The 12,538-nt window shown below is 45.6% G+C and overlaps 1 protein-coding gene across 3 annotated transcripts in view; it reads left to right on the top strand.

Annotated features, from left to right (window-relative positions):
- The window catches only part of SNX1 (sorting nexin 1), a 37,437-nt gene extending 25,222 nt beyond the window's left edge, over nt 1-12,215 (top strand). For 2 of the 3 annotated variants that reach the window (XM_010840207.1, XM_010840205.1), the window contains exons 6-15: nt 1,701-1,842; nt 2,502-2,580; nt 3,042-3,117; nt 5,385-5,498; nt 5,709-5,802; nt 6,891-7,096; nt 9,504-9,647; nt 10,504-10,584; nt 11,066-11,137; nt 11,780-12,215. In XM_010840207.1, the coding sequence (XP_010838509.1) occupies nt 1,701-1,842; nt 2,502-2,580; nt 3,042-3,117; nt 5,385-5,498; nt 5,709-5,802; nt 6,891-7,096; nt 9,504-9,647; nt 10,504-10,584; nt 11,066-11,137; nt 11,780-11,830 (1,059 nt within the window). In that variant the 3' untranslated portion in view covers nt 11,831-12,215. The remainder of the gene's footprint in view (nt 1-1,700; nt 1,843-2,501; nt 2,581-3,041; nt 3,118-5,384; nt 5,499-5,708; nt 5,803-6,890; nt 7,097-9,503; nt 9,648-10,503; nt 10,585-11,065; nt 11,138-11,779) is intronic. The other variant, XM_010840206.1, reaches the window with a different exon arrangement.
- Nucleotides 12,216-12,538: the final 323 nt, after the last annotated feature.

Here is a 12,538-nt window from a genome sequence, read left to right as displayed (position 1 = left end):
TGCTGATGACCACCTTAATAGATTTGGGCGCACATACCAAGAAGGTCATCATTCAGATTATTTCTGGGTATTTCTTTAGTTTCTTTGTCAACATCTTCCTTCAAGTTTACTCAAGATGGAACAAGTCTGCATCCCCTTGGTAATCTCATCTGAGCCTTTCCACTTTTCTTCCAGAGAGCTAACACTTCAATGTGAAACTTTGTAAGTTTTATCAAGACATGTGGTGTATCTGATACAGTGCCATCCCTCTTAAGAGCTATGTGGCTTAGAGCTAGTTTGGCGGATCACCCCAAACTGTATCACCTGTTTAAAAATCATCAGTTCTTCTGAGGTTTCCTATGTGGAGCTTCTTTTAATGCTCTCCCTAACCTTTTGCCCCTCAGGTCTGGTCTTCCTTTTTTATATAATATTAATGCATACAAAACTTACACGTTGTATGCAGGTTATGAAGCATAAAAAATGAAGCCCCGAACCTACCACCAGTCTTAAGATGAGTACCATTGAATCCACCTGCGTGTTTCTCCCTTTCCTTTCCTCTGCCTCACACCTTAGAGGCCACCACTCTCCTGAATTGTCTCTCATTTCCTTTATAAAAAGTCTTCACATATGTATCTCTAAACAATACACTGTTTTGCTTTTTTTTTTTTTTTTGAGTTTCATAAAAATGGTATCATGCTAAAAATAGTGCTTTCTTTACTACCATTGTTCCTCAGATCCATCCATGACGTGCGTAGCTGTAGTTAATTAGTCCATTGTGTGATTATAGCATAATACATTTATCCATTTTCCTGTTGTGAATATTTGGCATGTTTCCAGTTTTTGTAATTATGAGCTGTGAACATTTTTGCACGTGTTTCCTGGCGTACACATGGAAGAGTTTCTTTGGGGTATATTATCAGAAGCAGTTCCCCTGGGTCACAGGTAGTGCAAATTTTGAAGAAAAGAAATACAAACTATGTTTTTAAGTCCTTGTACCAATTTATACTTCCATCAGCAATATGTAAAAGTTCCCATTGACATACTTCCTTGCCAACAATTGGCAAGGCCCCACCTCCTTAAATTTTGCCTGTCTGGTGAGTATTAAATGATCTCTCAATAAAATGTAGACCTTGTCTCTTTTTACTGGACGTTTCCTTTATATTACCTTTCTCCTGCTTGTTGGCCTGCCCCTGTGTTCTAGACCCTGTGATAGCTTGGAGGCTCAAGTATCTACAGTGTAGACCTTTTGTCTGATCCTCCCCTTAGGGGCAGTGTTTACTGTGTATTTTCTCCAGTTTGGCTGCTTTAATTCTGGCAGCAATACCCTTAATAAGTCAGGGCAGGATGAAAGGATTGGAGATGACCATAGATTTCTAGCTTTAAACTAGATTGCAGCATCTCTCTCCTTAAAGCAAAGGTTCTTAACCTGCAAATAAAACTGAATTTGAATTTAATTAGTTGCCTTCGTAATCCCATGTATGTTAATTTGTGCATTTAAAATCATTATTCCGAGAAGGGCTCCATAGATTTCTAGACAGCCAGAGAGGATTATAACTCCAAAATAGAAAAAGGGCTGAGAATTTCAGCCTTGGAGAAAGTTATTTATGAAGTGTCTAGAAGACCAGGGATCTGGGGAAAGATTCCCTTGATGTCAGCCAGATGACTTTCAAGATACTCATCCCCTATTGGAAATGAAATCTTGTGTTTTTTCTGTCCCCAAGACAAGCTTACCAATGTTCAGAAGTAAACACTTTGCAGTGAAAAGAAGATTTAGTGACTTCTTGGGTCTTTATGAGAAGCTTTCAGAGAAGCACTCCCAGAATGGCTTTATTGTCCCTCCTCCACCTGAGAAGAGCCTAATAGGTAAGCCTATTAATTCTGCTTAGATTTTTTTCCTTTGCATTCTTTCTGCAATATACTTTCTACTTAGTATGTGAGATTACTTCTAATGATAGTGTAGAATCCAACAGTTAGAAAGGAAGCATTTCCAACGTTTTCCTATAAATCACATGAGGGTTAGAGATACAGCATGTTTTGACATGGTCTCTTTCCTTGGGTGCAGTAGGAGGCCTAGGTTTTAGTTTCCACAGAGTGTGTGTGTGTATGTGTGTGTGTATGTGTGTGTGTGTGTGTGTGTTGGTATCCTGGAGACTTCAGTGGTTGCGATTCCCTCCAAATTGAAATGTACTCATTGAATGAGGGGAAGGAGGTCAGGCAAGGAATCTTCCCATTACCATCAATTGATATCTGCTAATCTTTCCCAGAGTCCCATGGCCCCCTTTTAGAAAACATGTGCTCTGGAAGTCCCAGGGTTGAGAACCTTCAACACTTTAAGACTAGTATGAAAACTGACTCTTGTATAAAGAACCTTTTGTTCATGCTTATGCATGACATAGAAGTGGCCTTTGGTTGTATTTTGTAGAGCTCCCTCATTGCCTTCCTCCTGGCGCTTTTCTGCAGCCTAAAGCTTTTCATGATGATTTATAGTTTTCTTGTTTTTTTCTTTTAAAATTGTGTTCCAGGAATGACAAAAGTAAAAGTTGGAAAGGAAGATTCTTCTTCTGCAGAATTTCTTGAAAAACGGAGGGCTGCTCTAGAAAGGTAAGTACAATAAAACTATTTTCCTGAGTGCCACGAGAACAAATGAGGTGCTAAAACTGAGACTTAATAACCATGAGACGTTGGCTAGAGTTAGTAGTGGTGAAACTTGAATGGGTTGAAGGTTCCCACCTCCGTGTTGTCTGTAGCCTTTCCTAAGTCTCTTTCCTTCCCACATTAGGAGCAGAGCATCCTCTTCTCCTCTCCTGAGTGAGCAGACAATCATATTCTCCTTTTCAACAATCAGTCAGGAGTGGTTCTGCAGTCTCTTTCCAAGCAGTTACTTTTCGTTCCTTTTTGGAAATGTGAAGAGTATGAACTTACATGTGCTTATAAGCAGAGTCATATAAGTGCCCTGAGGATATTTTAAAGTAATGAAAGACATCGTACCCCTGCCAGCATGTTATAATGCCCCAAACTTTGTAAGGCCAAGCCAACTAACCAGATAACTGCTTACCCTGTAGGTACCTTCAGAGGATTGTGAATCATCCTACCATGTTACAGGACCCTGATGTCAGAGAGTTCTTGGAAAAAGAAGAGGTTAGTATTGTACAAACTGAATTTCACAATTCATATCTACTCCTGTGAAATGAAACTAGTTCCTTCAACAAATATTTGAGCACACGCATATAGCCTAGTCTGACTGTATCATAGTTTATAGGTGCCCAAAAGTGACAAGTATCTTTCAGCCTCTGAAATAAAAGCAGCTCTGCCTGCAGTCAAAAGTAACTGGTTGTAGAGGTCAAATTGCAACCCAGTTTTGTCTTACTGGATCAACACAGTGATCTGTTTGTCAGGTCTTGGCATGTCCTTCATAGGTTACTACTTGGCTTCGATTGAATGCTTATTTTGTGCCAGGAGCTATGGAATTTTAGTTCAAAGCCGTTTAACCACAGACCTCAGAACTGCCAGCATGTAGCAAAAGTGTTGGTTCAAGTGGACAGTCTTTTAACAGGCTATGCATAGGCTATTCATGACTGAAAAATTAGAGACAGTCCAGTTGCTAATAATTGAGAAGTTAGTAAAATATATCAATACAACAAATACTTAATGCTCATCATAAACAGAAGGTATACAGAAATTCATTGGAGCATACATTTGAAGAATGATGAGGGAGAGGGATAAATCAGGAGTATGAGATTAATGGATATACACTACTATATATAAAGTAGATAAACAATAAGGATTTGCTGTATAACACAAGGAACTCTATTCAGTACCTTGTAATAACCTTATCATGGAAAAGAATCTGAAAAAAAAATACATATCTATATACATATACAACTGAACCACATTGCTGTACCCCTAGAACTAACACAGTACTATAAATCAACCGTACTTCAGTTTAAAACAAGAATTATTAAAAAAAATAAAAAATAAAACAAGAATTATAAAATGAAACAAGAAACAGCATATAAACATAGCTGAATAAACACATTAGTCATTAAGAATCAAACACTGGAATAAAACAATGGTGTATCTCATAGGAAAGAAAAGTAGAAGAAAATAAGTGACAGTGTAGAACTGTTGTTTTGTAGTTATTTTTTTATTTTGTTTTTATTTAAAAATTTTTCTTTAATTTGCATATTGTATATATGACTCAAAATAAGAAAATGGTACTAAGTATATGGGTTGCCCACCAAAATGAACTTCTTTAATTAAAAATTCTGTCTAATGCTCTAAATCCTGGTTCTCTGAGATTCCTAAATCCATTTTTCCTTTTCATGCCCTCATACCTGCCTGCTGCCGTAGAGCAGGGTTTATCTCCAGTGGCACTGTTGACATTTTGGGCTGGATCATCCTTTGTTGTGGGGATGTCCTGTGCATTGTTGGTTTAGCAGCATTCCTGGCCTCTAACCACTAGATGCCAGTACCCTCCCCCACCTCCTGTCCCCAGGTTTTTTTTTATCTGGTTGTGTCCAGAGTCTTAGTTTTGGCAGTATTTTTCTTAGTTCAGCATGTGGAATCGTTTGTAGTGGTATGTGAACTCTTAATTGCAGCATGCGAGATCTAGTTCCCTGACCAGGGATCGAATCTGGGTCCCCTGTACTGGGAGCACAGAGTCTTAGCCACTGGACCACCAGGGAAGTCCCCTGTCCCCAGTTTTAGTAAGCAAAATTATCTCCATACATGACCAGCTGTCCCCTGGGGGCAAAATGGCCCTGAGTCTTAACTCTCAAGAGTCCTGGGCACTAAAATCTTAATTGTTCAGCGTGGTATACTACATATACTATGGATTCTCCAGCATCCTTTTCATACCTTAGGAAAGGAGTGGGAAGACTGAACTAGTCAAATTGTTTCTAAGTATTTGGCATGCTTGACTAAACTAGATGTCCATAAAAGTAGCCTCAATCTATTATGCTCCTTTGTTCCCTGAGGAAAATTCGAATGGAATTACAGCTTCAAAGTGTCTCTCAAGATTTTAAGTCTAGCTGTGTGTGAGTATGCATCCACAAAGAACTTTTGAGTTTTAAACAAAAGCATTTGGTATTTAAGCAGTTCATGCCTGGGTAGGCAGATAATCTCAATATGAGGTCACCTGGCCACATAACACACACTGCCTGTCTTTCTGCACACAGTTATCAAAAGCTGACAATTTTGCTGATTCTCTTTAATATGGTCCTTTGATTTTTTTTCTCTCCACATTGCTAGTTAAGGATTTGTCTAACTGCCCTTGAAAATAATAGCCTACAGTTCAGATAATTTATTTGGCAAGTTTGGGGCATGCCATCTGATGGATACTAATTCTACTGAACCTAAAATAGGGGCAGCAGATAACTTGCCACCCCGCCTTCTTGGTCTTGTAGCTGCCACGTGCTGTGGGTACCCAGACATTGAGTGGCGCTGGTCTCCTCAAGATGTTCAACAAAGCTACAGATGCGGTCAGCAAAATGACCATCAAGATGAATGAATCTGACATTGTGAGTAGCACTGGGCCTCTCAGCTTCCCCAGCTCCCTCAGGGTTATGGGTCAGAAGCCTTGAGGAGTCCTGAAATTTCTGAGATTAGAGACTTTCTTTTTACAATAATTCAGTCCCTTAAAAAAGAAGAAAAAAACTGCTAAGGAAAAGACAGCTCTACACCTGTATGATGAGTAGCCTCCTTTAAAGCTTTGGGCCTGTGTGTTTCAGTGGTTTGAGGAGAAGCTCCAGGAGGTAGAGTGTGAGGAGCAGCGCTTACGGAAACTGCATGCCGTTGTAGAAACTCTAGTCAACCACAGGAAAGGTAACAAGCTTCTGACGTGCACTTGGAGCTGGGGGGAAGCTGATGTCTCCAGTGAGCTAGAGATGGGAGGGCATGTTGTTCCCAAACCTCTCAGCCGTTCAAGTTGAAATTCTCAACCCACTTGGTCCTTGATGTTCTGATCAAAGAGATAATGCCTTGCGTCTCCTGACAGGAAACATGCCTCTGCCGCTGAAGGCATTGTACTCTTTACCCGGGAGGAATGCAGAGAAGCCGTCCCAGTTACAGCTTGACCTGGGATTGTGGGCTTTGGTTGGTGGCATTGAGTTGGTGGCTTATATCCAAAACGATGCTACATGCCTTAGCTACATGGTCCAATGAGAAATATGTAAATGCGGGAAACCATGTATGTCTCCTAACCCTTCTTCACCTTTCTCTGGTGAGATTTGCTTAAGAGCTAGTGAAATTTGCCAAGTTTGAATGCTTTAAACATGCTGATAATCAGGAGTCTAAACAGGCAGAAAACCATTAGATGTAAGGGTTGGCAAAATATGACCCAGCCCCCTGGGTCATATCTAGTCATAGACATATTGGTCATGGACCTACTGCTGTGGCTCTAAGTGGTTTTTAACATTTTTGAAGAGATGGGGTGGAAGGGTGGGGGAAGGGAGCAAGGAGAGTGAGCCGTATGTGGTCGGCAAAGGTTAAAATACCTGGCTCTTCACAGAAAGTTGTTCTGCTCTGGTGCACGCAAGACTATGCAGTGTACATACACTCTCTCTCATGCAGGCAGGCTGCTTACTGTGAGCTCTAATGTGAAAATCAGAACTCTGCCATTGGCCTGTTTCTATTAACTGGCCCCTGGTTCTCCAGGAGCATCAGCACTGCTCCATCCAAGTAAGCTTAACCTAGGGAAACTGAGGGCAGCAGGCACTCTCTTTGCTCATGTGCCCGAGCTGCATCACCCTCACTTTCTGAATTCAGTTGGCTCTGATGTAAGTGACCAGATTTGCAGAGCCCATGGTTGCCAGACACGCGGGGGCCAGCATAGCTCAGGCACCCGGGGAGTGCCAGCCGACTTGTCCCTCTTCCTCGGGAGATCAGAGGCTCTGCTGTCTTCCTCCTTCCAGAGCTAGCGCTAAACACAGCCCAGTTTGCCAAGAGTCTCGCCATGCTTGGGAGCTCTGAGGACAACACAGCACTGTCACGGGCTCTCTCCCAGCTGGCTGAGGTGGAAGAAAAGATCGAGCAGCTCCACCAGGAACAGGCCAACAATGACTTCTTCCTCCTCGCGGAGCTCCTGAGTGACTATATTCGCCTCCTGGCCATAGTCCGCGTAAGCATCTCGTTCCTCTCCTCTTTTTCCTCCACTGGATTTAATTTGTCTTTTCCTTTGCTCTTCTTCTCAAGATGGTTTCATCCATTATAGCTTGAAATAGGTATAGTTTTTCTACTCTCAAAAGTATCTTGTGAACTGAAACATCCATTAAACTCTTAGTTGTCTCTGAGTCATTTTGAGGCCCACAGCCAGTATTTTAAATCAGCTTGAAGAAAAGACCACTCTTGAATTTCCAAGTAGGCCCTTCCTTATTGTTGAAGCTGGACAGCATCCTATATTCCTTTCTTCAAGCAAGGCTGTTCCAGGCCTAGGTCTGGGCCCCTTGGAGCTGTGACTTCCTCAGACCTCTGGTCTTTGCCTTCTTAACAGTATGCGGCAGCTTGGCCCCGGTAAGAGCTCTTGCTGGCTTCCACTTTTCCCTCCAGTGTGGGCTACCAGGTAACTACACACAACTAGTGTGTTGCTGCATGGAGGAGTGTGGCCAGGGGGCTGAGGGAGCTTGTCACCAGAGCTGTGCTGTGCTGACCACACTGGTGACAAGACTGCAGCCTGCCCCTCAGGTCAAGCACCTCACCTTCTCTTCTGGTGACCAAGGCACTCTGGTTCCCTGATCTTTCAGAATGGCTGAGGAAGCTTCACTGGGCAGTGAGATTAGCTCTTGCATGGCCTCTCTGAGACAGAGGAAGGAGCCAAGAGGGAACCTGGCACCTGCCCTAATAGGGCCTGAATCTGCCTGATCCGGGTTGGGACCAGAACATCTGAGCCTCTGAGTTGGAACAGAGCCACACAAACACTCTATCTCTCCCCCCATCCCTGAGCTCTCCCCAGCCTGAGAGCTCCTGCATTGTCAGGAGCCACGCTGCCCCCAGCACTCATTTTCTCCGTGATAGAGTTGCTTAATATAGTCTGTAAGATTGCTCACTGTCCTCTCCGTTTGCTGTTTGGTTTGCTGCTAACTCCAGAGTGATAAGAGGCTGGAAAAATAACCTGTTCTGGCATGCTTGGGACAGGTCAGACTACTTAGACTAGAAAGCCACCCCAGGGAAGGGTTCTCTCTGGGGATGCTTTCAGAGAGCAGTGTTGTCTGGGGCTTCTGGAGAGCTCAGCATTTGGGTATGACCCTCAGGCCAGGAACCCTGTATGGAGAGGGGTGAGGGAGGCCTCATTGAGGCAGCTCGCCTTAGTGCCCAGAACTGCAAGCTGGTCTTTTCTCAGAGACCCCACCTGCCCTTCTTGTGGTCATGTGCCGGCAGTGGGACTGGAGAGATGAACAGATGTTACTTCTCTGCTGAAACCTGCAGCTGTACCACAGTTAGCCTAGGGTTTTAGGTTGGATTTGAGGTCACACCTTACCTGATCCTTTATTCAGCTGTTTAGAAATGGCAGATAAGCAGCAGTGACTATGCAGGGGAAGATAAATTTGGTGTCCTTTCACTCCCTGAGGTTCAAGTCTTGGCAAAGGCCTGAACTAAGGAGGCCTGGAAAACATCCAGGGAACTCTCACAGGGGAGGGGAGCAGAAGGAGCGGTGCTGGGAGGCTGCCCCAGGCAGAGGCCTTTCATCCCAGCCTCTTGAAGCCTACAGAGCCAGTGGGGGTGTGGGATGATTTGGTTAGCCCAACAGGCATCCTCTGGACATGCTGATTGTGATCAAGGAACTGAAAACAGGGAAGACCAGCAGATGGACTTCGGAGAGCTTCTTGAAGGCCCTGATAGCCGCGAGCAGTTGAATGTATGGATGAGATGATGTTTACTTAGTATAAAGATCTGTTAAGCTGAAGGTGGTGGGGAGATCTGTCAAGCTCACCCTGTATATTGTTTGGGTGTCAGTATAGAGTTTGCTTCCTTAGGTTGGTCTTCTCTGATGTGTCTCCCAGGCTCAACTAGGTCCCCAAGTGTTTTTTTGCAGTACTCTGCTTGTTTTTTCTGTACTCTGCATTCTTAGGATTACTTATTGGCAGTTAGTAATACAATGTCAGGCTTTCCTGTTAGATTTCAAGCTCCATGAAAGCAGGCCTATGTGTTTCGTTTCCTACTATATTCTTAGCCCTTGGCACAGGGCAGGCATTTAAGGAAAGTGTGTAGACTCATGAACTGACTGATCTCAGGGAGTCCGTTTGAAAGCGATAGATTGGGTATGGGCATCAGACCACCTGCTTGCCCTGGGCCATCCAGCCTTGGGAGCAGCATGACGCAGGTCTGCTGGAGCCTTGGAGAGAGGTCTTACCCAAGCTTGTGCTTTTGGACGTTAAACTTCCAGCTGGGCGTTAACACAAGATTGTGGAACCTGCCCTTGCTCGGCCCTTCCCCAGCACAGCCGCTGGGAGAGCCCCCTCCCCCCAAGGCAGAGCCAGCAGAGCGCCTGAAGGGCTGGTTGTGCTTTTCCCCAACCTTCACCCCTACAGGCCGCCTTTGACCAGCGCATGAAGACGTGGCAGCGCTGGCAGGATGCTCAGACCACCCTGCAGAAGAAGCGGGAGGCTGAGGCTCGGCTGCTGTGGGCCAACAAGCCGGACAAGCTACAGCAGGCCAAGGATGAGATTGTAGAGGTGAGCCACTGCAGGGACATTCTGGCTCCTGAGTGAGTCCGGGTTCCACCCCACTGAGCTGCTTAGAACCCCTCAGCAGGCAAGAGAACTAATGGAGTCTAAAGGACTGCTGCTGCTGCTGCTGCTAAGTCACTTCAGTCGTGTCCGACTCTGTGCGACCCCATAGGTGGCAGCCCACCAGGCTCCCCCGTCCCTGGGATTCTCCAGGCAAGAACACTGGAGTGGGTTGCCATTTCCTTCTCCAGTGCATGAAAGTGAAAAGTGAAAGTGAAGTCGCTCAGTCTTGTCCGACTCTTAGAGACCCCATGGACTGCAGCCTACCAGGCTCCTTCGTCCATGGGATTTTCTAGGCAAAATTACTGGAGTGGGGTGATCTAAAGGGCAGTGGCCAGCAAAGCTGCTGTGAATGGCCCAGGGTCTGCCCTGAGATTGGGCCCTCCTCCTCCTCTCCTGTTCCACCCACACTTGCCAAATTAGAATCTCTGCAGGAGCAGTCCTGCCTGGGTCTTTGAAAAGCTCCAAGGTGATTCACATGTGCCCTTCCGGTGAGAACTAAATTCAGTTCTCCGGGCCTCCCAGCCTTGCTGGCAAGTACCTGAACTGGAGCCTCTGGGGAACTAGATTTCTTAGGAACCAGACTTGGCCTGAGACACATGGCACCTGTTTCCCAGCCAGTTCCAGAGGTGACCTCTACTGGAGTCTGGATTACCTGTGGAATCTCCATATCTAATCTTACCCAGAGGGACAAACAAATGACCAATTGAGGTCTCAGATACACAGTTGCTGTTCAGAGGTAAAGACTTAATAGTAACTCCATAATATGTTAAGGGATCCTTTCTTTCCTCTTTCTTCCCAGTGGGAGTCTCGGGTGACTCAGTATGAAAGGGACTTTGAAAGGATTTCAACTGTGGTCCGAAAAGAAGTGATACGGTTTGAGGTAAGATAGAAGACCCTCCTTCTCACCAGTGTGCAGTGCCTGGTTTAGTGGTGGTACTGGTTTTGTCCGTGTCTCTACTGAGTAGGGAGACAGACGGCAGTGCCAGCGACTTGGCAGTTACTGTGAACAAGCATGGCTGTGTGTGTGTGTGTGTGTACGCGCGCGCTCACGTTTGTGTGTTTGTTCCTGAGGCAAAGTGGCTGTCCTCCACTGGTTGCTGGACCAGAGCAGTTAGACACAAAACAAAGCTTGCCCTGTCATAACCCCTCTGCTCCCCTGTCCTTTCTCCTCGCTTTCCCACCCTGCCACCATTCAAGAAAGCCTTGCAAGAGGTTATTGGGCTGGAAATTGTAGCTAATCCAGCTGCTGCCTCTCCTTTCTGAGGCTGTGTTCAGCCTTGGTCAGCAAAAACATCACCATCCTGTCAAGAGGGGAAGGAGCAACTGTCAGGATGGTCAGTGTAGAATCCTGTCTCCTTTAGAAAGAGAAATCCAGGGACTTCAGAAACCACGTGATCAAGTACCTCGAGACACTCCTGTATTCACAGCAGCAGGTACGTAACTTGTGCATGGCTTTCTTCCTCTCCTGCTTGCTTGGGCCAGCTGCGTACTTGAGACTTTGGTGACAGGGTGGTCTGGCATACATCAGGGGTCTGGACCCTGCTTAATCAATAATTGAACATAAGTCCTGTTTCTGTAATGTGGAGCATCCAGTAGGGTCTTTTGCTAATAAGCAGGATAGCCCTAATCCTACAGTGAGTTAGTTTTTAAGGACAAACCCCAACTCTACTCTCCCTGTAACCCCCTGATACCACCTAGCCCTCTTGAGGCTGAGGCCCCAATCGGTATGTGGAACAATGACCCTGTTGTGAGGAGCTGACTGACCTGAGCCAAGCTGTGGCCCCCGTGGGGGTACTTCCTCTGGGGCAGAACCAGGACTGTCTTCAGACCTTGTACTTGATGCTTCCTTCAGTCTAGAGAGGTAAGGGTAGTGTGGCTGGCCAGCCAGTCTGTCCCAGGGTCCACTCTCAGCATACCCATTTGCTCAGCGTGGCCTCAGCCTAGGCCAGGCTGAGGAAATGGTCTCCCTGTGCTGGCCAAGGGCACTTGGGGGAGTGCCTTGGCTTGCTCCCCTTCCAGGCTCAGGCTCTGCCACTCGATGGGAGCACTTGCTTACTGATCCCACTTCTTTGCAGCTGGCTAAGTACTGGGAAGCCTTCCTTCCTGAGGCAAAGGCCATCTCCTAATGGACCGAGGACACCAGAGCCACCTGCCTGACGCTGCCTTTTTATACACTGTCCTCCACCTCTGCCGGGCCCAGTGATGCATCCTGCCTAGCCTGGACTTCACCCCTTCCCTCCTGCCCCCACAACCGCGCTGTCCCCAGTCTCTCTAACAGTTACTTCACTTAGCTTCCATATATATTTTCTTACCTGAAGGAATAGTTTCTTGCTTTAAGCAAAAGTCCTATACTAGGTGGTGGAATTAGGGGATGGGGTGGAGTATTGATATAAATATATAAATACAAATGTATATTTTTCAGGATGTGGTTAGGAACTGGGGATAACGTTTTCTGTTACTCCTGACGGTGCCATGAAAAGATTATGTAATAAAATACTTTAAAATCGGGTCACATGACTGAGAATGGTGGTGCTTTTTGCTCTAGGCTGGGGAACAGTTGGGAAGCAGCTCTAAACAAGAAGTGCCCGGGAGAGTTGTGTAATGAGTTCCTCTCCACAGGAGCTCGTGGGCCTTGGCTCCTGCTCCTCCACAGGACTGGGGTTTCCTTTGCTCTCTCTACCCTAGCTGCCTGTTCTGAGGGACTCTTAGTAACTCTTACTCCTGCTTCTTTAGGGAAGGAGTTTTAAACACGTCTCTTATAATAAGAGGAACAAAACCAGTTCTCCCGCAAAGGAGGCAGACTTTCATTTTTATTCCTGCCCTGTTTCTCTAAG

This window comes from Bison bison, unplaced genomic scaffold (assembly GCF_000754665.1).
Source record: "Bison bison bison isolate TAMUID 2011002044 unplaced genomic scaffold, Bison_UMD1.0 scf7180017864142, whole genome shotgun sequence".
In the NCBI taxonomy this organism is placed as follows: Eukaryota; Metazoa; Chordata; class Mammalia; order Artiodactyla; family Bovidae; genus Bison; species Bison bison.
This window is presented reverse-complemented; position numbering and strand designations above follow the sequence as displayed.